At 38.4% G+C, this 27035-nt stretch overlaps 5 protein-coding genes across 14 annotated transcripts; 3 read left to right on the top strand and 2 right to left on the bottom strand.

Moving 5' to 3' along the window:
- Positions 1 to 1230: 1230 nt before the first annotated feature.
- On the top strand, positions 1231 to 3155 carry amn (amnion associated transmembrane protein). Its single transcript, XM_067476901.1, has one exon. It carries the CDS (start codon positions 1438 to 1440, stop codon positions 2875 to 2877), a length of 1440 nt encoding a protein of 479 aa, XP_067333002.1. The 5' UTR covers positions 1231 to 1437; the 3' UTR covers positions 2878 to 3155.
- A 227-nt stretch (positions 3156 to 3382) lies between these two features.
- Positions 3383 to 13345, bottom strand: ush1ga (Usher syndrome 1Ga (autosomal recessive)). Of its 8 annotated transcripts, none has more exons than XR_010910800.1 (6): positions 12991 to 13345; positions 9582 to 10026; positions 8087 to 8883; positions 4852 to 7175; positions 4478 to 4579; positions 3383 to 4117 (listed from the first exon to the last, which is right to left on the bottom strand). XR_010910800.1 is itself a non-coding variant. In XM_067476903.1 (3 exons), exons 1-3 carry the CDS (start codon positions 13152 to 13154, stop codon positions 8083 to 8085), a joined length of 1410 nt encoding a protein of 469 aa, XP_067333004.1. In that variant the 5' UTR covers positions 13155 to 13345; the 3' UTR covers positions 7184 to 8082. The 8 variants fall into 8 exon arrangements, 1 of the variants encoding a protein (XP_067333004.1); XR_010910798.1 differs by having other exon boundaries at positions 4856 to 7175; XR_010910797.1 differs by having other exon boundaries at positions 3383 to 4579; positions 4856 to 5058; positions 5179 to 7175.
- A 1299-nt stretch (positions 13346 to 14644) lies between these two features.
- Positions 14645 to 17944, top strand: otop2 (otopetrin 2). Of its 3 annotated transcripts, none has more exons than XM_067478495.1 (7): positions 14645 to 14731; positions 15252 to 15601; positions 15682 to 15818; positions 15904 to 15962; positions 16362 to 16504; positions 16601 to 17442; positions 17531 to 17944. In XM_067478495.1, exons 2-7 carry the CDS (start codon positions 15253 to 15255, stop codon positions 17699 to 17701), a joined length of 1701 nt encoding a protein of 566 aa, XP_067334596.1. In that variant the 5' UTR covers positions 14645 to 14731; position 15252; the 3' UTR covers positions 17702 to 17944. The 3 variants fall into 3 exon arrangements, with proteins under 3 accessions (XP_067334596.1, XP_067334597.1, XP_067334595.1); XM_067478496.1 differs by lacking the exon at positions 14645 to 14731 and adding an exon at positions 15026 to 15181; XM_067478494.1 differs by lacking the exon at positions 14645 to 14731 and having other exon boundaries at positions 15187 to 15601.
- A 981-nt stretch (positions 17945 to 18925) lies between these two features.
- On the top strand, positions 18926 to 21529 carry zgc:112148 (uncharacterized protein LOC550424 homolog). Its single transcript, XM_067476063.1, has 7 exons — positions 18926 to 18994; positions 19215 to 19282; positions 19395 to 19539; positions 19767 to 19856; positions 20032 to 20157; positions 20266 to 20394; positions 20491 to 21529. The coding sequence occupies exons 1-7, from the start codon at positions 18983 to 18985 to the stop codon at positions 20515 to 20517; spliced, it is 597 nt and encodes a 198-aa protein (XP_067332164.1). The 5' UTR covers positions 18926 to 18982; the 3' UTR covers positions 20518 to 21529.
- A 601-nt stretch (positions 21530 to 22130) lies between these two features.
- On the bottom strand, positions 22131 to 25838 carry LOC137099344 (5-hydroxytryptamine receptor 3A-like). The gene is made up of 9 exons (XM_067476064.1): positions 24702 to 25838; positions 24448 to 24593; positions 24148 to 24192; positions 23963 to 24069; positions 23710 to 23879; positions 23273 to 23388; positions 22761 to 22971; positions 22498 to 22659; positions 22131 to 22387 (listed from the first exon to the last, which is right to left on the bottom strand). Exons 1-9 carry the CDS (start codon positions 24775 to 24777, stop codon positions 22131 to 22133), a joined length of 1290 nt encoding a protein of 429 aa, XP_067332165.1. The 5' UTR covers positions 24778 to 25838.
- Between the last annotated feature and the right edge of the window lie 1197 nt (positions 25839 to 27035).

The following is a 27035-nucleotide window of genomic DNA, read 5'->3' as shown; positions in this document are numbered from 1 at the left end:
AAAAAACACAAAATAATTAATTAGATCTAGGTACACCCCATGAAAGCTTAATGATGAACCCCATAAAGATTAATGATATATTTTTTCTCCCTTCTTTACAGTGTTACTAAAGTCCAACACATTCCTTGTAAATGTGTAAGTAGTTAAGTTGAGATCACAGTAATAAATAAGCACATCTGGCACCTATGTAAAGATGTTGTCCAGGCAGGGCCTGGACCTGGCCTTATCTTGTCACAGGTAAAGTTCTTCGGTGGAAACTAAAGGCGATACACTGAAAGCTACAAAACAGAAAATGGCTGAACGAGCGTTCCTCTGTGTGCAGGTCAGGTTACACAGTAAACAGGTGCAGTGCACGAGGTGCAGTCAGTGAGGAAACTGTTGTAATTAGTTTCAGCAGGTTGGTGGTTTCTCTTTCCCATCCCCCACACCCACAGTGCTCATGTAGGCCACGCGATTGACTCAACAACATACTTGTTTCTAATAGCATGTAACTCTGGCACAGGTGACAACTGAGAGAAGGTGACTTGGAATCACCAAGTGATCCATTTGTTTCTATTTCATGTAATTGTTAATCTATTTTGTGCTTACATGATTCTTCCCACACCACCCCTGAAAGAGCGTGTGTGTGCGTGTTTGTTTGGTTTTTCTTTACAGGAATCTGGTACCTTTCAGAGAAGCTGGAGAGTTATTTGGATACCTTTGCTGAGTAAACTTGACTCCTAGTTACTGAAGACATTGAAACTCCAGTGAATGCCTTACAACCAACTAATCAACAAAGCAATAGTTTAAAAAAGATCAATGGCTTTCGGCCTGTCCCTTCAGGAATCGTTGGGACCGGGTTCCGCACGTTGATTCGGCATGAGTTTTTACGCCGGATGCCCTTCCTCACGCAGCCCTCCCATTTTACCCGGGCTTGGGACTGGCACCAGGGTCGCCCTTGGTGGATGGGTGGGGTCTTCTGCATCCAAACCAATGCTTAACCGACTGAGCCGCCAGCAAATTTACTGTATATCTGTGAAATAATTATATTTAAGGTTTAATGTTGAGTTTGTCCGATGTATATATGGCATTGGCTGTTTACATGCATCACAAAAAAAAGAAGATTGCTCCCTTCTATTCCAGTACCTGCTCACTTTACCAGCATTTACTTCAATGCTCTGCATTCACAGTATCTGGATTGAGTAATCTGAGCAAAAGGATAATAAATGGACACAAAAAATACATCTAATTGTATACTTTAGTCTTTATTATATTGTGATATACTTCAAACAAAAAACGTAGAAGATGTTAAAGGCCTGTTTTTGCAGACAATGTAAATCTTTTACAGGTCACCTGCTTGAGAAGACTCATCAACTTAACTGGTAAACTGTGTGCACTCATGTGTTAGTCACAAGATTGGAAACAAAGGTCATGTAATGTTCCCTCAGTCTCTCACAAATGTTCACGATGCTGAAAAAAACAGACATGCTCCTTCTCTTCTGTCTTGTTGGCACAGCAAATGCCCTGTACAAACAGTGGATTCCTGACACCAACTTTGAGAATAAGACTAACTGGGACAAAGGAGCTGCTCCATGTGGAAATGACGTAGCTCAGTTTTTAGCCCAAAGAAAAGTGTCTGTGTTCGTGGAGACCACACACACTCTGCAGGAGATGAGGTTGCCTGTTGATGGAGAATTTATTCTGAATTCTGGATCTGGATTCTATGTTTCAGCAGGACAAGAGCCAGGCTGTGGACACGGTGTCACGACCCAGTTCAAAGATTCTGAGTCTCTTCAGTGGTTGGATCCAGCTCTGTGGCAGACAGCTGAAACTCTGCATGACCTGCAGCAGGGAAACTTCCTATTCTCAGTCCATGAGGAGACTGTCCCTTGCCAGTATGATGATGTGGTTTTTAAAGCCCTGTCCTCCTTCCGGGTGGACATCAGCTCCAGTCAGTCTAGCATTCCTGTAAAATCAGTGTCTGTGCTCGGAAAGATATTTGATAGTGGGTCAGAGTTTATGCAGTATCTTAGCTCACCCTCAGGGCGGCTGCAGTTTCATGGGTCCTCTGCAGTCACTGTTGGGAACCCGGGCTGTGGGGATCCATCTGGCTGTGACTGTGGGAATTCTATAAACCATGAGAGGATCTGTAACACTGTAAAATGCTCCTCTCTGAGCTGTAAGAAACCTCTCCTGCCTGTAGGACACTGCTGTGAAGTATGCGGTGCCATTGTCACCATCTATTTTGCTGACGGTTTCAACCTGCAATCTTACAGGCAACGAATCCATCACATTTTTCTCGTCCAAACCAAATACAAATCCATCCAGCTGGGGATGTCGAAAGTCTTCAAGCCACAGCAGCTCATGGGGATCATCCCTTTCAGCACCTCACCTGAGATCCAGGTGGTGATTCTAGATGGAGAGACTGGAGCCATATCAGAGGCTCTTGCTCAGGACTTAGTGAAGGATATTCGTTCCAATGGCCTAAACCTGCAAATTACTGGGGCTGAGTTTCAGTCCTCCTCTGGCAGTAGCAGCAATAAGTCTGGAGGGAATACTGGCATGGTGGTTGGAGTTGTGTTTGGAGTTTTAATTATGATTGCTCTCATTATCATTGTGGGTGTCCTGGTTCGTAAGGGAGTTGTTAAAATGCCATCAATGCCATTAATGCCTTCGATACCGTCTCTGGGCAGCTTCAAGAAGAACACTGAAATTGGAGATGTCGGTGGACCTCTTGACCATGGTTTTGATAACCCCATGTTTGATCAGCCCAGTTTGATGCCTGAAATTCCTGGTCTGTATGGGACTGAAACTAAAAATTCAATCTCTTTGACTCAGACAGGTGTGCACTTTATAAATCCAGTTTATGATGAGAATGAAACAGATTTTAATGCCTGAAGTTGACAGCTGTGAACGTTTGGTACAGTATGTGAATGTACCTTTGTATTAAGTTGATGGCTTTACACACCCCTCATAAAGAGTAAATCATCTTATAGCTTTGCAGTAATTCAGCAATGCAAATAAACTTATAAATATGATGATGGACACATAAGCTTTAAATGACAAATAATAAAAAAAAATATTGGAAGACGACTGTGTACCTTTGTTCTTCATTCATATCACATCAAGAGCTGTAAACCTGCAATAAAGCTGCAGTAAATTCCTAACATGTCTATTGCTGAACAGGTTTCCTATGCTCATGTTACACAGTTACTGCTAGATCTTGGTAAATATAACCTTCTGTGATATTTACAGTGTGTGAAACGATCCTGCATATGTACCAACTTTATTTACTTTGTCATGTAACACCAATAAACATTTTTAATGTGCTAATTTACAAACTTGCAGTATACATGGAAATCTGTTAGTGAAAGAAGCATAATTTTGCATCGACCCTTGAAACTACAATGTCATTGACAGTCAGGCAATACCATATAAAATCAGCCTTGTACTTGAGAAGCAGTCTCTCGGGACAGGTTACATCATAAGAAGTTTACTATAACTCCATTTGTGCTTTATCAGTGACTTCCAGTGTTGTCTCCACAGCAGCTTTCCAGCCAAAGAACCAATGGCAGTTCATTCCCACCCACGAAACAAAGCTTTTGTATCACCGAATGAGAAACCACATCAATTTTGGTTTAGGAGTCCAATTAGTATTATCATTTTAAACTTTTAGGGCATTTCTGCTTTTATTTGGGAGAAATCAGTAGAGAGCAGACAGGAAAGACATGGGTTAGGACCGGTCCCGAGCTAGATTGAAAACCAGGACACTACAGTTACAGTATGTAGCATGGACCATAACCACTTAGCTGTAAGGACCTTCCTGATTTTTGTGTTTTTTAAGTTTTTTTTTTGTTGAAAGTTTTAAACGATAAGGTGCTTGTTATTATAATGCTGGGCTGTAATAGGCAGATCTCCTTGTAAAGCATGTATAGGACTGCTAGCATCAATAATGTCTTGCAATATAGTTTCTCTTTTTGTGGGTGATTTTTGTTAGAATATAAAAGCTTATTTGGTGTGGAGGACAAAACTTATAACAGTTCTTAAAATTGGTAAATGACTTACGTTCACTACTAAATGTGCTCAAATGGGCAGTAATTTTAGGAGGTGGTGACTTGTTCTTTAGAGAGAGCAATGCCTGGAAAAGAAAGGTACACATTTACAGATAGTGGTAATAAAGCTTTCATGATACTGAGTGGAATATTTGGAGATGAGTTTACAATTTCTGTGAGTTAAGCTGATTGGGGTGTGATTTACAGGTCGACAAGGTGAGTGAGGTTTAGATTATCCAGAAAGATGACTGTTGAGAAAGGATCTGTCAGCATATTTGAGCTTCCAGTAAACATGATATTGAATGTGAATGTGGATTACATCATGGTGGCATCGGCAGTGTGTAGCAGACTAACAAGCATTTTACAGGCTAAAGAGTCAATGTGTGCAGAGACGCTGCAGCTTATCCCCCCTGCAGGTAAAGTATATACATATGACATAGACTCACCACTTTTTTAAAATTACACTCAGTTTGTCTCTGTAGGACGACAGTATCAGGTCACACAGCTCTTGTGCAGCCCATGCAGCTGATGTATGCATCTAAGTATATCTACAATAAGCAAAACAAAAGTAACACATTGTATCTGTTATATAACATGCAACAAATTTTCTCTGATGCAGAATCTGAATTATCTCTGGTATATATCAATAACTGAAGAGCCTGTTCTGTGTACAATGTCAACACACCAGGGTCCAAGATAAACTCAGAGAACATACTGTTCTAATCCATGATCATATGATACATTTGACCTCAATAGGTTTATGCTTATCATGTGCTATTTCTCTTCTACTGTTATTTTAAAAATGTGATATATTTTGTACTTGCAGGAAGTGGATATCAGACTTGCACTTGAATATTCTGTTCATTTGAGCCAATGATTTCATCAGCCCTGTTCTTCTCCGCTCCAGATATGCCTGGATGTCTTCTGTCTGTCTCTGCCCTCTCCACTGCCCCTTTCCTGGGCTTCTCCACAGTCAGTTGCAGCCTGGGAAACTGTTTAGTGATAACAAGAACCTTTGCACTGAAGACTATTAACCCAGCAAGAAAAGAAAACAAAAATGAGTGGAGAAATGTATCATGAAATCTCAATGAAGATTAAATGGATTCGCAAAAAATATTCTGAAATTTGCTTTGCATGCATATTGTACCTTGCAGCCCAGAAACAAATTCCTATTAGATATAAACGCTAAAGAGGAAGGGTTGATGAACCTCTTCAGAGGTTGATGAACCAATAGATGAGGTCATGATCAAGATGAAGATCACTGCAAGAACCCAGATGCAGGTGTGACCGGGCTTGTGGAAACCAGATGTTGGGATGCCTGCATGAAAGAACTCACCAGGTACAAATTTATATTAGCATTGTGTTAAATACCCTTCAAACTCTGCTCATTGTTAATGTTGAGACTTAACAAGTTTCAGAGTTGTGTTGCTTTTTCCTGTAATTCCTCATTTCTAAAGCCCCTCAGAATGCAAAAAAAAAATATTTGAAAACCATAGCTAAGATATTTTGCCCTTAACAGGATTTTTCACCTGTCCTCAATTCAAGAAGCTTCAAATCCAATAAACACTGACTTGGCTTGCTTTTAGTTTTTCTGGAAAAGTTGTTGTTTTTTTTACATCAGGTTTCTGTTTCCAATACGACCACTGAACTAGCCGTCAAATTCGTTTTTTGCTCGGACATTAACCATGTGGTAGAATCATTGTTTCTTTTAGAGCTTAAGTCATTTATCTACAGTAAAACTTCCTGAGTTTAATGTCACACAGTACAGGGAAAACAATGATGCTTGTCTTTAGTGTATCTGTCTCTCTCACATGCACACAACTGCCTCTCACACACAGACACAATCACACACCTACACAAACTAAAATCTTGGCAAAAGTGTTAAATTACGTCTGGATATTGGGAATGTGTCAGACAGGAAGTCCATTGACCTGGAAGAACTGTCTCATAAACCACAACATCATACAGCAGTGCACATTTGTTACAGGAACTTAATTTACAAGATATGTAAGCTGCTGTGTGAGCATTTATTTACCTTATACTTGGGGATTAGAAAAACGGGTCACATTTTCTAAGCATAATCCTGCCGCATACATTTTAACTTGCCGTCAAACAAAGTGTCAACCTTATTTGTGAGTACTTATCCAAAATCATATAATAGTTTTAAACCGAATATCTGTCATAACCTGTTATATATTTGTCTAATCTTAGTATTTAAACTTAGTACTATTACCCTCTTTACCCCTAAACACAATTCAAAGAAATCGTAAGAGAGATCGTAAACATTAACATACATTATTCTCCTGTGTCCAGTGAAAAATACTTGAGATACAAAATTCTAAAAACTCTCACATGGTCAATACTGACTTGAATGATATACAAGGTTTATAAATTGCTTAACTAAACATACACTATGGACTGAGCAGACATCATAATTGTTAAACTGAATGTTATCAAATGATCTGAATATACAGTGTTTTCATACATGTTTTCATATTTTACACAAATCAGAACATTAATCTCAATGAACAATTGGCCAGCGTTGCCCACGAGCCCACTCGGACCTGCATGGCTTGCTGTATGTAAACATGAACAAGTGTCTCTGGGTGAAAAATGTTTCTTGAAAGTTCATTATGGAAACACTTATTAATAAAGTTACAGTGATGTTAACACCAAATGTATTTATCACAAAAATACATTCTTAGGCAAATGCATAGGCACAAGCAATATAGGCACATGAGGTGGTAGGATTTACCCCACAGGGGCAAACACTTCAAGGGACACAGACCCCACAATCAGATCTCATGCTATGTCATATGCCACACAGTGCTGCACTCTTATTATTGTTTTTTTCAGTTTGTCAAACCCTGCAGTGCAGGGAACTCCAACCCTCCAGCATCGCATTTGATTTTAGTGATCCTTCAAACAAGACACTGTAATGGAATCATGTTAAGAATTTATTTCCCACTCGTCTCTGATTGCTTGACAGTCACCTTTATGCTTTGTTACCATTGCGTTACCATGAGAGCTATGTCATTACATCCTCCATGTCCATCCATGACATTTAGTCCACAATACTTCACTGACCTTTAAGGCTTGGCGAGTACACACAGCAGGAGGACCATCTACAGCAACTTTTATTATCTGCAGGACAGAGTGAAGATAAGAGAAAAATCCATGTCTGTAACCAAAGCAGCTTTCTTTTCATTTGGTCAGCAGCTAGGTGGCTATCTTTTTCTTTTATGATATGGACAAGCTAAAGCACAAGTTAGAAACTATTTACTGTAACGTTATAATGGCAACACTTTGTTTTGAAGGGTGTCGTTGGTAATTTTGTGTACATAGCCCATCTTAAAAACAGGTTCACAGTTTTAGTATACACATCCACAGTAAAGCTGCATGTTGGCACTCTTTTATGAGTGTTTGTTGTTGTGCACATGCACGAGCGCACAGGTAATGCTGTACACATACTTACCAATCGTTTCACACAACAGAATATTTAAGGTTTAAAAAAATGTACCAAATAATGAACCAATGCAGCCCCACCAGCAAAGAGTAAAAAGAGAATGTTACTAGCAAATAACTATGAGTGTAAGCAACACAGATTATAAGAAAAAAACTCTCAGAAAAGAAACCTCTTTAAATGTTTTACTAGCGCTTCAACTCTCAACAACAACGGCTTTAAGCTTGTCCTTTCAGGGGCTGCCACATGTTCCAGTTTTTATGCCGGATGCTCTTCTGGCAGCAACCCTCCCATTTGAACTGTGCTTGGGACTGGAACCAAGGTGGCCCCTGGTGGCTGGGGGGGGGCACACCTGGTGGTGTGGGAGTCTCACCCGCTGCCTTCTGCATCCTAACCCAATACTCTACCACTGACCACTAGGCCCCCTACTAGCACTTCAAGTCTCATACTGTTAATCTGATGAGAATGTAAACACACACCAAGGTTGAAGATGGTAGTTTCTCATAGTGAGTGCTTCATATCAAATTCGGATTATAGAGACATTACAAGCATTGTCCTTACTACACTGAATACCTAAAAACGTCTCACTCACAGCTCTGTGTCTTCGATGAACTCTGGGTCTTCTATGGTCTCCAGCCGTCGCTTACAGGCATCTAAGATCTTTTTCCTTGGTCCCAGAGGGATGTGGATGCTCTTGAGGTCATGATCAGAGCACAGCAGTAGTGCATCAAGGTCAATCTTCTCCCTCTTGAAGATGGAGACAAACTCGCTCATGCTCTGTGTGGCCAGAAAGACCTCTAGAGGACTTGTCTCAGACTCGTCATCATTATCCAGTCCTAATTCGACTTCTTCCCAGGGCAGCTCTTCAAGGTTCCTCTCCTGCAGGCTGTGTGCGCTGCCAATGCTATCTTGATCGAGACTTGGGTATTGCTGCAGCCGACTGCGTAAACGGACATTACTGCCTGACCGGCCTACACTGGCATCATCCTGGCTACCGAGGTCAAACATCCCCGCACTCACATAGTTTCTTCGAAAGACCATAGTGCCCAGACCGGGCCGGTTGAACAAGGAATCATGTCCAGAGTCTGTACTGATCTCAGAATAGTCTACATCCGGACCATGGAGATCTGGTTCACTCATGGCACGTGAAATGGCATCATCATTTTCTCTTGGGAACATGTCACGAATGTTACGACGGCCATGGTCCCTTAGGTTTACATAGGTGCCCTGTTTGACAAACATGACATCGTTGCCTAGCTGAAGTCCAGACAGGGAGCGCACACTCTTCCTTCCATCTTCATAGATTTTAAAGGTCCCGTCTCCTTGTTTTCTCTTTTCCAGCTTCTTCTGGATTTTTGTCTTCCCTCGGTTTGTGGCATGAAGAGTAGCCTAACAAGACAGGAATAATGCAAATCAGCTGCAAGCTCAAATGAAAGGAGTAGACTTATTCAAATGTTTTTAGCCAGATATTTTTTAAAGCAGTTTATCCCTTACATTAGTGTTTTAAAAGCTCTAGGACTGATGCAAATTGTTTTAGTTGATGTATACTGCGTGTGCTTATTTGGCAATGTTGGCATTGATGGCCTGGCCCAATAGGATGTATTCTGTTGACATTTCGACGGTCTGATCTACTGGATGATATTCGAAGGTTGACATTTTGTGTCTATATAATATGTATGATAAATATGATAAATACTGAATAGATTGCAACGGTTATACAGTGATGGTCTCCTGAGGACAAGGGCTTCACTTAGCGTCTTTCCCTTGTCATCATCAGAAACAAATTTCCATTTGTCCAGTGCTTTGGTTCACGACCAAATACTTGCAAAAATAAAACAATAATTTTAGGCTCAGTTAAAATTTGAATTGAGAAATAATCAGCTGTGTTAAAACAAGTTTGTAAATCATATAGTTTAATCTACACCTGTTAAACATACTCACGAGCTTTGCCACTGTCACACAGTCAGCAATTAGCAGTTATGTTTATTCATGCAACCAAGTGGTAGGATTTGAAGACTCTTTTTAGTTGACAAACTTGATTATGCAATCATGCAAAAATTCAAACAACAATCAAACTTGTATCTGACCTGAGAATATGGCACACTGACGGTGGCTGCATTGAAGTTGCGAACCCTGTGGCTAATAGAGCTGCTGGTGTAGCTGGAGAAGCTCATGACGTCTGACGCAGAAGCGTCCTTATGAAACTTTCGCTCCATGTGTTTGTGGTGCTTCTTCTGTATCTTCACACACTCTTTGATTCGCCGCTCAGCATCCCGAAACGCCCGGTCCTTCAGTTTCCTGACCAGCTTGGGTTTGAGGTCTGTCTGCTTGACAGCGATGGAATCCAGGTAGCGGACACACTCCATGTGATTCTTTGCTGCTGCCATGTCCAATGGCGTGTGGTAGTCGTTGTCCAGGCACCAAATGTTGGCACCAAAAGACACCAGGAAGAAAAGGCAGTTGAGGTGACCATTGGCAGCTGCTAGGTGGAGCGGCGTGTTGCCCCATATGTCACACTTGTCAGGGTTTCCCCTGTGGGCCATCAGATATTGTACATTAGATTAGAACCGTCTCAGATTTGATAAAAGAACCGCTTACATCAATTTGTTTAGGAATATTAGAAAGATTATGCATATTGTTTAAACACAGCCTCTTTGCGCTGCTGTTTAGATGACTCACTCGGCATGTTAGCATGTTATTTTTTATCATATTTTCAGCACTGATGTGCCATATATAGGTTGTTAATTTAACCAAATCGCCATTTCAGAAAACCAACTGTAGATCATCCATGGGCAATTACCTTTTTGAAGCATCCAATCAATTGACAAATGATTTTATTTTAAAAAATCTCATCGTTTTTTTATTATGATGGACTGTAATTACAAATATAAGCAATATTTACCCTTGGCCTACAGTGCACGACCTTAGAGTGACCTTTTCATGTGCTGCACTGTTACTCAGTCTGTAACATGAGCACAGGCTTGCCAGCACCGCTGCTACACCACATGTCTCCAGTTTCAGGGAAGGCCTAGTCCCTGACTCAAAAAGCACAACTTTGCATGACAGGTGATGTCAAATTCCTCAAGTCAAAACATCCACAGTAATATTACAGCTGATTGTATGAGGAACAGATGCATATAAAGAGTTACCACTTTTTGTTGTTATTACTAGCTAGGTACCCAAATCTATAAAAACTAATTTGCTTGCTTATTAAAAAAAAGAAAAGTAATATTTTTTGAATAATAAAAAAAACATTAAAAGGAAAACAGGATTTATTCATGTTTCAGATTGAGTTTGCCTTGACCTGAACATAATAGTTTTAATGTAATTTTAGTTCAGCATCTATGTCAATTGCAGTCCTCTTGCAGGTGTCAAACCCCCTGAATTTACACATTTACTGAATTGCTTGTCTTTTGTCTCTTGTTCTCTAACGTTGTCACGGACAGACTGCTGAATTTTTAATGTGATGCATGTGAAACTTCTTTAGCAGAGCAGATGTATTATTGATAGATTGCGTTGTAAGGGTTTCACAGAGTATGTGTGTCATATCTCCACAAACCCCAACCTGGGCAAGCGGTTAACAATGTTCCACTCTGATTTCGACCCTTCCCCTTTTGTCTGGACACAGTTGTGTTTTAAAAAAAAACTCCAACCAAAGGAGGTTTTAGGAACAGCATTTGATTTAGTGGTAGTCCTCAGTGTGCATGATGGACTGCATGTGCTAGAAACTATGTTCAAACAAAGGGATTGTACTGTCAGCTGGAACCTATAAAGGGGCATAAAATGCTTAATATGAAAATATAAAGATCAATAAGCTACATTTTTATTTTTAGAATAAATATTCATTACCTTCTAAAGTGTTATTATGCAATAGACTTGTCATCAGTAAGGACTATCTAACATGATAGCTTTATGTGTCAGAATTTATGTCTGTGACCATGGTGGTGATAATTCTGCTCGTTTGTCCCTCCCCTGTTCTTTATCACATTATGTGTCTTCGCCTCCTATGACAGCTTGATGTTACTGTAGGCTGCCGAATCCAATATACTTTCCAAATATAGCACAGCAGTGCATCTTTCCCATGAAAATGTCAAGCCACATTAAACCTCTCCTCAATACGTCCCCGGGTCTCACGAGTTTGGTGACTCTGTGAAGCATTATGGCAGATATTAATGTTTAATTTTAGGACCTCATGTCAATCAGGACTTTATGTTTTCTGCTATCAATACTAGGATACTATGTCCTTGGCAGCCGAATGCCTTCAGAGATTTGTTTACTTATTTCGTGGGAAACAGTGAGTTCAGTATTATCATGTAGCAGGAAGCTTTAGTCTGTTTCCTCAATTTTGCTAGTTTGCATTACACAAACTAAACACTCATGAATGATGCTGTCTCACTTTTACAGTAAGTCTCTCACAAACTTTGTTAATAACAGGCCATTTTTTTCCTCACTGGGAATCAAACCAGGTCAACCAGAACAAGTGAGGAATGGGCTGTTGTGTGTTTCTTCATCCTAGCTGTCCATGAATACTAATTAAATTTGAGCAATTTACTGATGAAGGGCCAGCCTGTCTTCAAACAGTAGCTGATTTAATCTCTCCTTTAAATGGCATGAATCCATTGTGATTATGCAGAAAAATTTTAAAGAAAGCAAATCCTTCAAGTTTGATGTATTAAAGTACATAAAAAAAAACCTCTCTGTGTCATCATAAAATATAAAAAAGAAACACTGCTCTAATATATATGCCATGATGGAGCCTCTTTAAATAAGGCGTACCTGGTAAATCTAGGACAGGGATTTTGGCAAACCACAGGGCCTTTACACAATGGACAATGAAACCAAATGCTCTGCTCTAACCGTTTATTTCACAATTTAACAATTAGGTAGGTCCCCATGTTTAACTGATTCGGGAAATGCAGGCAGCAAAGCATCAGGTGAACTGAGCTCCAGTGTTGCAGCACATGGAAAAACCTCAAGTACAATGGTAAAATAAATCTGTCTGAAAGCTTCAAATTTGAATGTAAAACAAACATTATTTAAGCTTCAGCTCATTATAAGATTCAGAATTTATTAAAACAACTTTGTTCCTAAAAAAGCTCTTGAGATCACAGTGGTCTTGAGATCACAGTGTTTTCCGCACCTAACTTGTTTAAAAGTTATTTGTGTCATTTTTAATTGTTAATTGTGCTGGTATGTCAGGGCCTATTACCCCTTTTTATTTAGATTCTTTTTGTGAATTCTGATGGTTCAACTGCAGTAATTATTCAGTGCATTTAAACATTTTCCTCGTTTTTTTTCTTATTGAATGGCAATTTCGTAAGGGAGTTTTTGCAATGAGTTCATGATTGACCTTACTGGAAATCTAAACACTCCAGTCCGGAATGACGAGAGAAATAACGGCCCGTTTATGCTCTGTTAACCACTAATTTAACAAAAGGGAAGATTTGAGATCATTTTACGCACACATTCCCATAAGGCAAAAAAACTCGTACCCACCCCCTCGCCACGATGAGTCGCAGAGCCTCCAAGTTGCCGTAATAAGCGGCCCACAGCGTCGGCGTCATGCCATCTTCATCCGGTGCGTTGAGATCCTTCCGTGTGGCCACCTTCAGCAGGTCCAGATAGCCGTCCCGGGCCGCCCTGTGGTACTTGTCATTCATGGTGCACAGTTAGTCCACCCTGCACAGTTAGTGCACCCTACTCCGTTTCTTTTCATCAACAATCCCACCATCATCGTCGTCCTCAGGCGGCGATGCAGTGGCCAGCTTGCTCCGCTGCTCCCACGGTCACTGTTGATCCGTGGAGGCAGAGCGCGTCCTCGGTGTCCAGGGGATGCACAATGCGCAGTGAAGCTAACAGTGCTCCCGGTGGCCGAGATGGAGATCGTGTTCAGTTTTTAAAATTAGTATTGTTATACTATCATTTCTTTTTTCTTTTTCTTTTTTTTACCAGTAGGCTACTTAATAAAAACATAGACACAATGCAGTGCAGATTGAAAGCGTAAAGTTAACAAAAAGTTGAACCACACATCTCATTTTGACCAACCGAATATGACGAGTTTCATATGGTAGGTTGATGAAAACTAAATTGCTTTAATTTTAACAAATTTACTATCAAGCGCATATCTGCCCCTTTGTGGCTTGCAGGTACAACACTTCCGCATCACCTTGACTGATTTAGGTTTTTCCATTTTATATGGAGCAAACAACTATATTTTTGAGAATTCAGCCAGTGCACGTTTTAACACGTTTTGTAACAGTACAAATGTTATATTTCTGTATCTCAGTCACGTTGTTCTAATAGAAAATTCATGTTTGTGATATTTCATCTATTTGTAAAAATAAAGTCATGTACTGCACTGAAACTGTAAAGTATGTGTTTATTCAGAAAATTAAAGACCAGATATTGACAGTATTATATTGACAGAGGTGTCTGATTGTGAGGGACACAGAAGGAAAATCAGATTGACATGGGCGCCACTGTTTTTTCAACAAACCATTGTTCTCACCTTAAATTTTCCATCACTAGTACAAGAGGCATCAATGCAGACAATAGACGATTTCATCATCAGGTGTTGCAATGAAAAAAAAAAGGTCCACTATTAGCCCATCCCAGATAAAAAGGCTTTAAATTAACCTAAAATGAGTGTGGCACCAGTGGTTTAGATGCTGACGTACGCAGACATACTATCCACTTGCAAATTATAACAATAGACACAGGCAGCGGCCACACATTTCACCTCTGACATTCTGGATAGAGAAAATACAAAGGATCTCTTCATTGAGCAATGACTACCATGAGTAATTCAAGTTAGATTGTAAAGCCTAGATGCGTGTGGTCAACTCCTGCAAACGGGGGACAAAAACAACACATGCCATAAGATCTCAAAAGTGGATACAAATTAAAAATGGTCATAAGAAAATGTCAAGTGCACTTTGTTTATTTTTTACTAATATGTAGTGCATGGTTTTTAAAATTAATTTAATAAACTTTAAAATATAAAAAAAAATTAAAAGTTTATCTGAAAAAGAATACGTTTTTTGTATTACGGAATCCATGATAAAAAAAAAAATCCTGGAAACTTTGTTTGAACTCTAAATTAATATTTTGTGCAAAACATGGTGTCTTTGGTAATAATATAGTGTTGTATATGACAGATTTATGGACATCTCTGTGTTTTTGCAGGGATATAAAAGCCAGACAGCTCAGACTGCTTCTCAGGATCACACAGCACGAGGTGGGTTCACAGGTGTCCGAAAAGATTTTTTCCTCTTAACAATGCTTTTTGTCTTTAGAGCTTGACTTTGTTTATAAGTAAGAACTAGATTTTTATAAAGCTGTTTTATTAGTGTTGATGTTATTGCCAATTTTATCAGATGAGGAGCAATAGTGTAGATGACTTTCGCAAAAAAAAGCACACTTAATCCACACAAAGGTAATTGTGGAATCTTATTCAATGCAGCCTTGTTGGAGGACAGCCAGAGGAGGAAACAGATTTGATTTCAAAATGCTCTTTTGTTTAGTTTCGTAGCACTAACAGGGTGAGCATAAGTGGAAAAACTTCCCCTGGGCGGAATCTATCGTTAAAAGGAGCGAACGAGTGGATGCTGCTGTTACACCTCTAGAGATTTACTCTCAAACAGAACCAAATTCGAACAACAAGCAATCTTTTGTGATCTTTAAAGAGGTATCATGTGTTTGACTACGAGTTTTCCTTGTGTGTGTGTGACTGATGACAGTACCTGTGCCCCATGCAGGATGACCAAGATGGAGGAAGCCGACTTGTCCAACAAGACCAATGAATCAGGTCAAGCAGCGAACACACGCGAACCCCACCAGGACGTCTCTTCCAGTGGAGTCCAGGGCCGAAAGTGGGGATGGTTGCTGTCTGGGATCCTTTGTGTGAACGTTTTGATCCTGGGCTGTGCCTTGGTCAGTGCCAATGCTGAGAACAGTGAAAACATCACAACCTCCAACCTGCAGGCTTTCCTCATCTTCTTTCTCCTGGTCACCTCTAGCTGGATCATTTATTATGTCATCTTCACAGCCAGGACAAAAAATGCTGTTGTTTACAAGGATGGCCATGCTGGACCAATATGGCTCAGGGGTAAGTAAATGTTCTGCTTCCTTAAAAAAAATAAATTAAATTTTATTAAAGACACTATGAAAATGTGTTTTCTTTTCTAGGAGGACTTGTGCTCTTTGGACTGCTCAGTGCTATCATGGACATTTTCAAGATAGTCAGCTACGTGGGCTACATCCACTGTGACTCTGCTATCAAAGTTGCTTTCCCCGTGGTGCAACTTGTTTTTATAGTTGCGCAGGTACAAATTTTAGCCTACGCACAGTAGTAAAAAAGATTTAACTGACTCCAGTATTATATGATCTAATAATGAAATCAATTTACAGACATACTTTTTGTGGGTGCATGCCAAGGACTGTGTACAGCTACAAAAGAACTTCACATGGTAAGTGAGGAAATAAATTCTTGTGTCTTATTTTCATCCTCTTTCTCAACCACATTATCTATTTTGTACTTATTTTAATACTTCTCCTTAACCAATTATTGAGTGTAACATGAACAATTTATACTTTAGTTGTTTCCACACGATTGGTGTCTAAATCAAAAGATTCTCATGCTTTACAGAACGTAAAATACTACAATTATTTTTTTTTTTATTAAATTAAACTACACTACCTGCTGAAAAACAGAAATGATTGGCATTATTTAGTATCCTGCAGATTAATTCCTCAATTACCAATTAATTTTTTGGTTGACACAATATCAGGAAAGTGAAAATGTAAATATCTTAAGTTTACTAAAGCTCCAATTTTCTTTTTTCTTTTCTTACTTATCTTTTATTTAGCTGTGGGCTGATGCTCACCCTTTCCACTAATCTAGTTTTGTGGATGACTGCAGTAACTGAGGAGTCCCTTCACCAAACAAACATTCCTGCTGATCCAACCAACACCACGATACTTTCTGGTCGAAGTTTGTACATTTATAAAGGTAATTAAAGTAGGTGTACGAATCAAAGTATAAGTCCCAATCAATGAAATATCAGACCATAACATCTCTCTTTCTATATTTTGTCATGTCTCACAGCAAGTTATGGAGACAGTAAATGCCAGTGCAGCCACACTTCCTGTAATATCTTCAAGGATGCCTACTACTACTTGTACCCCTTCAATATTGAGTACAGTCTCTTTGCCTCTGCAATGGCCTATGTAATGTGGAAAAATGTTGGTCGAGTAGCAGATGGACACACCCACCACAAAGTCAAAATTCAGTTTAAGGATGTATTTCTTGGCCCTGTGTTTGGAGTTCTCTTAGTGGTGGCAGGTCTGGCAACGTTCATCGTATATGAAATAGAAATTAAAAAAAATTCTCATGACAATTCCAAGAAAGACCAGGTAATGATGATGCACTTTGTCATGAATATAGTCATAGTTACACTGATGTCTGTCTCCACTGCGATTGGCTGCGCGATCTACAAGGTGGATCACAGGAAGCATGTAATAGAGAAGAACCCGACACGCAGCCTGGATGTGGGGCTGCTGACAGGATCCTCACTGGGACAATTTATCATCAGCTATTTCACCACTGTAGCCACAGTTGCAACTGGAGTCCAAGGGTACCTAAACAGCCTCAGTCTTACCTGGGCTGTGCTGATGGTGATCCAGCTTGGCCTGCAGAACATTTTCATAATTGAAGGTTTGCATCGGGAGCCCTTTCACGAGGAGCACTCAGTTACTGTGATTACAAATACATACTTGCAGTCAAGCAAAGACCTGAGTAACCTCGAAGGATCAGGTGTGAACACAAAGCAAAACCCAGAATTCACAGCCAATGGCCTGCATAGCAACATGGTTGAAAACAGGGGCCAAATGTGGAGGAGATGGGTGCTGAAGGAGGTCTGTGTGTTTCTACTGCTGGGCAACATCATAGTGAGTACCATTCTCCCTCAATCGCTCAGATTCAGTGGTTGATATTTCCCAAATACTCAATCTCTTTTCTTGCTTCCTTTTTTGTCAGCTATGGATCATGCCATCATTTGGTGCTCGTCCCGAGTTTGACCATGAAACTCAAAGTACATTCTACAGTTTCAGCATGTGGGCCACTATTGTTAATATTGGACTTCCATTTGGCATCTTTTATCGCATGCATTCGGTCGCCAGTCTGTTCGAGGTTTTCCTTAACTCATAATGCATGAGATGTACTTTGTGCAATGAACTAGTTTGATAATATAATGCAGTTGTGATTAAATTTCTATAACTTCTCTATAACAGAGGTATTTCTCTTATTCATGTAATTAAAAATGATTGATATCACCATTTCTCTACATCTTTTCATCTCTCATTTTGCTATAGTCTGTTTATTTGACAATGTACATTAATGTATTCAAATTGTTATTTGTGAATAAATAAATAAATTCATTATTAAGCTTTAGTCTTTGTATCTACCTCATGACCACAAGAGATTGGCTTATTGCTTTTACAGCATGTTGTTGTTTTTATATTATTATGATAATGATTCTTATTATCATTATTATCATGTTGTTGTCATTATCATAATATTATTATATATTTTGTTTATTATGACGACATCTAGTCGTGCAAAAAACTGTTTGTAGTTTATTTTGAAGTTAGTGTAATGTGGGGGGTTCAATATGTGGTGGTTATATCACTCAATAAACAGAGAAGAGGCAGATGGCGATGGATAGCTTTCTTCCACAGTTCTGTTTTCTTTTTTTCTTTTTCTTTGTTTTAACATCCCATGCTTCACTTCCCGTTACCCTATCACGTGAAATGCCAAAACCAATCAGGAACCAGAACAACCTAAACTCATGCAAATGCAATCAAGAAACAGAGAAGCAGATTCAGCTCACCAATACAAAATCCAAAGTAGCCAGCCAAATTACTAATTATTATTACTATAATATATTATATAAATATAATAACTAAGAATAACATGAAATTAGATCCCTGCAAATGAACTCAAACACACATTTCACAAGTTCTCAACTAAACCTTACATTAGCCTAGCTTATCTTCTAGCTTATCTGCTACCCTTCGTTGTGAGCCAGCATCTCCTTGAAAGAAAAAATGTTGGCTTAGTTGATAGTTACACAGTTGTTATTTTTTGGGCAATAAACAACCAAAACAGTTCCCTTTAATATATTACATTATATTAAAATATACTTACTAACACTATATCTTTTAGGTTTTAAGTGGTGCACATAATATAGGATTTGGGCTTTAAGAGACTGTAATGGACATTGGTCAAAAAAAATTGGTAGCCCTCAACGTTTTAGGAACAAATTACTATAAAGAAACATTTAACTTAATCGGCGAAATTTGAGCTATTTGGCGTAGTTTTACCTTTAAGTCAGGCACATTTAAGGCCACACTTTCAAGGGGTCCTCAGCACACGGGTTTGTTTACTACCACGTCACCAGGAACTACGTCCCTACGAGTCAAAATTAAAATGCTGGGGCAGGTAATCAATGTAAAATAAGATTTCACGACAATTTAGAAAGGAGTTGTTTGAATAGGACACAGCACGTTTTAACGGCCATTTTATGCTTAAATATTTGTGACACTAAATAAGTAGCAAAGTAGATGCAAAGCCCATCATACAGATAGTTAGCTCGGGCTGTGTAACTTAGCATTAGCACGGAACGCTTATGCTAAGTTACACAGCCCGTTTATGTTTTCAGGACTCGCACGATGCTCTTCTGTTTGGTGAAGAGGAAGATAATCTCCGGCTGAAAAAGTCTAAAATTCGGTGAGACATAACGTTCTTGCCGCTATGTTTTTTTATTATCATGCCCGTAAGGTTATACTGGCCAAATTGTTTTACCTAACCATAAAGAATAAAATGGCCATCTACGTTACAGGCATCCCCTGGTCTCGTTCTTCCATCTGTTCTTCCGAACAAGTGCCATTTTGGTTTACTTGCTGTGCGACATCTTCAGCAGTAGTTTTATTGCTTGTATGGTCACCATCATCCTGCTGTTGTCATGTGACTTCTGGACTGTGAAGGTGAGCAGGTCAGGTTGTAAACACAGGACAACTGTTAACACAAGATAACGTTATATGAACTGTAAGTCATTTAAGTAATTCTAATCCTTGTGTAAAATGCAGGCCTTAAACTAGATATTTCCAATTTAATCCGTGATTAATTTTCTTGGTTCGTCCATTCCATGTTTTGTGAATAGTAAGACATCTGTAAGGCTACAACAACCGATGCATTCCTTTTTGGTTTTTAGAACTTATCTGGCAGATTGTTAGTGGGGCTTCGGTGGTGGAATCAAGTGGATGAAGATGGAAAGAGCCACTGGGTGTTTGAATCAAAGAAGGTAAAAATACGCTCATTGGATACAGTACAAGCTTTGCTGGCCTCCGCACAGGGCTCTTTTTTTTAAGCATGTAAAAGACAAATTTGGCAAAATCCAAATGAAGCAAAATCTTTTGTAATTTAAGCAACTTAATCATATTATTTTTATTATTATTGGGGGACACTTTTGTTCTCAGACACACAGTGTGGACACTAATTCCACTGCTGAGTCAAGAATCTTCTGGCTTGGACTTATTGTTTGCCCTATCTTGTGGATCATCTTTGTGTTCAGCACCATCTTCTCCTTCAAGATTAAATGGCTAGTGAGTTCAGTTGCTGAATGTCAGTTTAATTTCCATCCGTTTCTAAAGCAGCTAAGTATTGGTTTATATCTCATTCAATGTTTTTATTTATTTATTTTTCCCACACAGGCTGTTGTGATAATGGGCTTAGTTTTACAATGGGCCAACTTGTATGGTTATGTCAGGTGTAAGGTGGGTGGAAAGTCCAACCTGAGAAACATGGCCACTAACTACTTTGGTCTTCGGATTTTGAAAGAGGTATATGAACAGTAATCATACTGTCTTTGTTCTATTTTTGTTTTACTGACCCGGTGCGTAAACATTTCAAATTACCTTTTTTTTTCACTTTTAAAGGCAATGAAGAAAACAGAGGAACCTTAAAGATGAAGATGACTGATGAATATCTACATTGTGGTGGATACAGTCTACTTACAGTACTTGATTCCTGTTGAAAAGGTGGCTGGTCTTCTCCTGGGGTAAATGTAGGATTATATGGGATTTGGTAATTGCACTTGGATGTACGTTTGAATGTACGGTTTTCTCAAATTTTAAGAATAACTGCCAAAATTATATATGATTTCCAAATAAAATGCAACACTGTTTTTGGGGTATATAGATAACTTTTTAGGCAGTGCAGGTAATTGCATAAACATGGAGCACAGTTTTCCATATTTTAACTGATATAAGAATATTTGATATGTATATACTGACAACTTCTAAGGGGAATTTACCACACAACTGGTAAAAACAGTTGTAATTTATATTCTAATAGGAGTTAAGGCCCTTGGCCCTTCATACAGCCTTTATAAATATTCTATACTGCGGTAAAAAGCAAAGCAGAAATTCCTGGCGGAATTTCACCCACTGCCAAGGTGCAGAGATGATGGAAATCAGATTACTCCAGAAAGGTTTAAAACTCCAGGACAACATGCAGTTATCAAACAACAAGCACTTCCAGTTGTGGCCTTTGTCAGGGATTGTTCTTTGATATTACTATTGTTTCACAAGTGAAACTGAATGATGCTTTTGCTCAAGTTTGTGCTCATCTGTGGTCAGTGTGTCTCAGAAGAAGAATATGTACTCGGAGCCTGCATGCCATTTGTTACGAAGCATTTTCTGACATAAACATAATTGTAATTATTTTACATGATGCATAGTTTGTGATGGACATTATGTTGAGAAAATTGGACCTGCAACAAACTTGTTCAATACTGTTGGGAAAAGAACACTTTGGTAAAATATATAGATAACTGTAACCTTATTGTGAGTGCTAATCATATCTAGCTTGTGGAGATTAAAGTTTTACTACTGCGTCAAGTGTTTTAGTAATAAATGGTATATTTCAGGAGACTGTAGTTTTAAATTTTATAACGTATAAATAATTTTGAAATAAGTGCTGCTTAAGAGTGGTTTTATACAAAAACTGGTCTTTCACTTGGTTTTCTGGGAAATTGTTATGCATAACCAACCGGGCGTTAAAGTAAAATAAAAACAAACAAAAAAACCCCACAGAGAATTTCATTACTGTGTCTGCACTATTTAGCCACTAGGTGATGACAAAGCCGATTTGTTTGTCTCACATTGCGACTTCTGTTGCCTTCTTGCATTTATAGATTTGCTGAAAAATTATATGCAATATATATAAATGTCTTTTATTTATATATATATTGATACACACACCTATATATCTTATACAGTACCACATGCACACATCATGTTTCCAAAATAAACCTAAATAAACCTTTTCTGGTTTGTTTCAGAATTATTAAAACACTTTTTACCTGACAATGAACGATGAACAAGTACAAATGAGTGGCACACAATATAATTAATTTAGCTTAAATACATTTAACAAATATAATAACTGCTCGCATAAATTGCGATTTGCATCAGTCTTTTAAGTGTTGGATGCTGGCTAAAGATTTAGATAAAAGTATCTTATGGTCATTTTTTTTAACAGTGCTTTAGTTCAACATGTAACATTACACAGATAGTCAGTTCTTCCAGAAATCAAAATGGTTAACATAACATGTATGCCTCACCATAATATAAATCATGACACAAAAGTAAACCATGCCAAGAATGAAATAGAACCAGAAAAAAATTGTGTCCAGGGTGTCGGCAAACCTCTCACATCTCTCACTTTCCAATTGCTTAGTGCTTAAAGTTTCCAGGAAGCTGACCACCTTTTTGAGCATTCGACTGTCTTCATCTGAGCCCTTCAGCTGAACAACACTGATGCCACCTATTACTATGGTAACAAAGACAACGTATTATACAGTGTTAAACATCAACACCTAATATCCAACACACTACTCACATATTTAACTGATATTTGTTTGACAATCAAGTGTTCCTCACCCTCATCTTCATTTTTTCCCTTGTTTTTTTCTCTATTTCTTGTGATGGATTGTTTGGACCAGAAGTTGAAAATAAGCCTACCATCTGCAGCCATTCGTGTTAGCACCAAAGACACCAGCATGCTCAACACCAAGAGGATCAGACAAACGCAGAAGTGGATGCCTGCAACTCAGAGAAGTGGTTAGTGATTCTTTTTGTGACACATTTTATATATTATCTAATTTTCTGTATTGCAAGTGTTTTTTGCATGCAAGTAAACTGACGGATGACGGGACTGCACTCGCTGTCTCCAGGAAGCTGGTCATTGAGGATGACGAGGAACATGGTGAAGCTGAGCACCAGCGTGACCTTGAAACTGTTGCGTTCTCCACCTCCCAGTGGCAGGGCAAAGCTGACCATATCAGCCAAGATGATAAGAATACTGGGCAGCATTAATGTAATAAAGGGGTTGGAATATTTGATTTTCAGTGACACCTGGAGATAAATATGTCATGGTTAAGATGGGATAAAAAAATGTGTGTTTGTGTAAGAAACATCTTATCTTTTAAGATTACACGTTAATTATTATGTTATTAACTAATAATTAGATCCAGTAATCTTAATCATTTTTTATTACATGTCAGAACATATTGTTATTTTATAATTTCCTTTGCCCATTTGAATACTGAGAGATACTAAGATACAACAAAACAACATCTAAAAATCTTTTGCACAGTTATGTCCTGAAATGTTTGTATATAATATAAATGACAATTCCTTAATTGTAGAAACTCACCATGATATAATTGCGGTTTTCATTATTTTGCTGCAACTCTGCTGACTCAGTTTGCCAGTCTCCATGGGAACTATCAATAACTAGCAGTTCACCTAATGTCAGCTGTGTGCCACATCCTAAATAGAAAAATAAAGTTAGTTTTTTAATGTTGTTTCCTTTCAAATAATGCCATTTCTGTATTTCTTGAGACTAAAAATAAGCATTTATTTCGTTTTGACAGCAAATGCCACTACTGTGTATAATTAAAAGTAATCACAAAAAATAATTTTTTTCATTTAAAATAAGAAACTGCTAAATAAAGACCAACAAAGATAAACTGTAATGTAAGAAGAGACACAGAGTCATAACTAATGACTGAAAACAAGCCAACCAGGACATTATCACAAAGACCCAAAACTTTACTGTATTAATGTTTGTAAGTAAATTGCTGTGCTGACCGTCAAAGGACCAGGTTTGTATTGCAACAGGACATTCATCAGCAGCAAAGGGATAGTTGAACAGGTTGATTTCACAGTTGACCAGTGCATTCAAGATCACAGTGTGCACCATGGTGCCATTATTGTATAACAGCAGATCAGAAGAAGCATCCTCCAGAGAAGTTTCTATTCTACATGTATAAGAGACAACAGATATTTGAGATTAAACTTTAGGAAGTCCATGGATTTAATTTGTGGTGTTTAAATAACTTACGCATTTGTCACTTGGAGCTCTGGGGTCCAGACTTTTTCTGCTGGCAGTACCACTTTGTCATAATTATAAACTGATGTGTTCCAGCTCAGACCTGGATCTGTCCATACCTGTAGTTTAAAGTCAAAATTAATGTGACTGAAACATACCAATGTATTTATTTAATCTAAAAGGTTCTTTAGGCTTACAAGTACAGCTTGCAGACGGGTACTTAGGTGGAGATCCTTTGTGTCCTGTTAAACAAAATAAGAAATGCTAGTTTGTGTGTTTATGTCTCCCAAAATGGCCAGGTAATAGATTTGTTTCTGTGCATGTTTTCCCCACACATTACTGCACATTAAGCCAGTTTCCATCCAGAAAGCTCACAATTATTTGACAATATAAACTAAAGGTATGAGAGATATACAATGAGAAACTACAAGGAATTATCAGTAAGCTGCACCATAAAAGGTATAGTACTATACCAAGAAGTTCTCCATAATACTTACAACTGACACTGTTTGGTACTCAATGAGGGGCACAAATATTGTTTGGGTGCAGTTTTCATACTGTGGTTGGGATGTGAGGTTATAGTTTATCAACATCTCTGCCAGACATCTGCGACTTGTGCAATTGGAGTCAGCACATCCACGTCCTAAAATTCGGGACAAATGTGGAAAAAGGTTTGAGCATTTTTAGAACTACTTCAGTACAGTACATCTTAATTACGTTACGTTTTGTGTGAGACACAGGTTACACTTACCTACTATTAGTACACTCAGTAAGAGGACAGTCCTACCCAGCCTGTTGAAAAGAAATCTCACCATTTCTGATAGCATTATTGCAGGAATCCGACTTTTGGACTTCACGTATGGCTGCACACTGACTGACACCTATGTTCCACTTTTCTCACCACCCCACTCTTGTCTCCTAACTTTACGTTTCAACCTGACAGGACACTTAAATAGGCCTGTCTGTGCCGATTAGCCACATATTCATAACACTCATTGGCCCACATGGATGCACAATAAGACAATATTAGTGACCCACAATTGTGTGCAAGAATACGTCTGCGTGATTAATTACACGGAATGGTCAGCTCATCCTTTTGTGATCTTGGGTAAACAGTCAGAACGTAAGTGCAATTACCTGCTAGCAGATGCCCTGAGATCCCCAGCTGCTGTTTCTCATAATGTTCAACTGTGCTGATCTGCATTACAATGGCACTGTGACTCTCATGCAGGAGCGTGAAATGAGGAAGTCAATAATGGAGACGTGTTTACCTGAGTGAGTTAACCTCCCAGTTATGGATGCAGGACAAAGACTCGCATGTCTCCTCGGAGAATGGTTATTACCAACACTCTGTTTTCACAGCTGGGTAATGAATTCTGATAATGTAAATCTTTGTTTTTGTCAATTTCATTCACATGCTTATAAGGTTATGTGACACTGATTAAAACCTCATTAAATGTAATAAATTATATGTACCCTTCAAATAGCAACTTATTTGGCACACTGAGCTAAAACACACTCTAATGTAAGAGTCATGCCATAAGTTGTCCCATCAGGAAATCTCAAATGTTCAGTGGGTGATTCAGCTCTATGATCATTTTGGTGGCGCTGTTGAATTTTATTGCATGTGACCAACAGGTTTTTTCTGTCTATAATGAGAATTGTCCAAATAAGATTTTTTAGATCAGGCAATTTAAGTTCATTAAGGCTGCATTTTGTTTTCAAGATGAACTCCTCAAATGATCTGTCAGTACATTTTCTTACCTGTGCACCAACAGAAACTCGCAGTGGCTCAAATCTAAGTCAATTGAGTAATGAAGGTCACTGCTGCCTTTTAACTTTTTATCTCTTACACTGACTCAACTCAAACCTGCTCCAACATGACCTTTTAACGCGTAAGCCCTCACATACATGTATGGAGTCACATATTTGCAACATGCTGTTGTTTTGCTCAAACTTTTCATTTCATGCTCATACTTTTCATTTCATATCCAAGTTTGTTAATTGTGTTGGATGAAGTAGTGTGGAGTCTTATTGTTGTATTAATCAATAAGTCTACTGCCTTGTGCTTTCACAGCGTATCATTTATGTACAGTGCTGTACTAAAGGAAGTAATACTATTTACTTTCTGTGTTTTCACTCACTCATTATACAGTGAGAGGAATGGATGAACTGTTCTTCTAAGGTGATGTCCCTGAGGAATGTCCCTTATCTCTGTCTTCACACATTTTTTGTAATAAAAATGTTGAATAACGTAGGTTTAAAAAGAACACAGTGTGTTGTGGTGTAGTCAAAGTCCTTTAACAGCTTTGGCTGCTTTTTGACTGTAATAAATGTGATTTTAATATTAATGAGGTCAAATGTGAGCTGTCATTTCGTAGGAACCAGAATGTGTTCTGACAGAGGCTCCATCTGATTGAACGTTTAATTCATATACATAATAAAGTTTATATTTATGACCTTTGATGTTTTTGTCGATCAGAACTTATTCCACAAAATACTCCACATTGTCCAATAAGGTTTCGGAGGGAAGTGGTTTCTGTTATATCAGAACAAATTGGGACTTTGCCTCAGGACCAGGCCAGCCCCCAACACAGTGCAACCACCTGAACCCAGAAGTTATTTCAGTTGCAACAACAGATTGCCTAATTCGATGCATAAGTTATGTTCTTACCTGACCTCATTTCTACTCTGCAAGTAAGTTGAACATTTATTTATGTATTTGTTTTGATGAGCTTTATCATTATTAAAGGGCTACATTTAGTAATAAATAAAAAACAGCGAGGCAATTAACTAATTCTATTATAAAAATGAGCAAATTGTGTTTTTATAAAATACCATTTTAAGTTTTAGCTTATACAAGCGAATTGTAGATCTTTTACTAAGCACTTGTAGTACAAATGCAGCAGAATAAAAAGAAATTGCTTTCTTAGACATAGGACACAAAACAGCATGTAAGTATAAATTCATTTTGCTACTAGTTTAAAAAAACATCCCACGTATTTTGCATAAAATGGGACCAAAGTCTATAACTATAAGGGAACGGGACTGGAAGAAAGATATTCATTATTCAGGATAATAATGA

This window comes from Channa argus, chromosome 15 (assembly GCF_033026475.1).
Source record: "Channa argus isolate prfri chromosome 15, Channa argus male v1.0, whole genome shotgun sequence".
NCBI lineage: Eukaryota > Metazoa > Chordata > Actinopteri > Anabantiformes > Channidae > Channa > Channa argus.
The sequence above is the reverse complement of the archived record's forward strand: the minus strand, read 5'-3'. Positions and strand labels throughout refer to the sequence as shown.

Excerpts from the sequence above, each read along its gene's own strand:
- otop2 (XM_067478494.1), top strand. The coding sequence starts at position 15,187 with ATGTGTTTGACTACGAGTTTTCCTTGTGTGTGTGTGACTGATGACAGT. Across the intron at positions 15,819-15,903 it reads TTGTTTTTATAGTTGCGCAG|ACATACTTTTTGTGGGTGCA; the intron begins GTACAAATTTTA and ends ATCAATTTACAG. Across the intron at positions 15,963-16,361 it reads CTACAAAAGAACTTCACATG|CTGTGGGCTGATGCTCACCC; the intron begins GTAAGTGAGGAA and ends TCTTTTATTTAG.
- zgc:112148 (XM_067476063.1), top strand. Across the intron at positions 19,857-20,031 it reads GGGTGTTTGAATCAAAGAAG|ACACACAGTGTGGACACTAA; the intron begins GTAAAAATACGC and ends TTTTGTTCTCAG. Across the intron at positions 20,158-20,265 it reads CCTTCAAGATTAAATGGCTA|GCTGTTGTGATAATGGGCTT; the intron begins GTGAGTTCAGTT and ends TTTCCCACACAG.
- LOC137099344 (XM_067476064.1), bottom strand. The coding sequence starts at position 24,777 with ATGCTATCAGAAATGGTGAGATTTCTTTTCAACAGGCTGGGTAGGACT. Across the intron at positions 24,193-24,447 it reads AGTACCAAACAGTGTCAGTT|GACACAAAGGATCTCCACCT; the intron begins GTAAGTATTATG and ends TTTGTTTAACAG. Across the intron at positions 22,388-22,497 it reads GGGAAAAAATGAAGATGAGG|TAATAGGTGGCATCAGTGTT; the intron begins GTGAGGAACACT and ends TTGTTACCATAG.
- amn (XM_067476901.1), top strand. The coding sequence starts at position 1,438 with ATGTTCACGATGCTGAAAAAAACAGACATGCTCCTTCTCTTCTGTCTT.
- ush1ga (XM_067476903.1), bottom strand. The coding sequence starts at position 13,154 with ATGAATGACAAGTACCACAGGGCGGCCCGGGACGGCTATCTGGACCTG. Across the intron at positions 10,027-12,990 it reads CGACTCATCGTGGCGAGGGG|GGGAAACCCTGACAAGTGTG; the intron begins GTGGGTACGAGT and ends GATGGCCCACAG. Across the intron at positions 8,884-9,581 it reads TCAGTGTGCCATATTCTCAG|GCTACTCTTCATGCCACAAA; the intron begins GTCAGATACAAG and ends CTGTCTTGTTAG.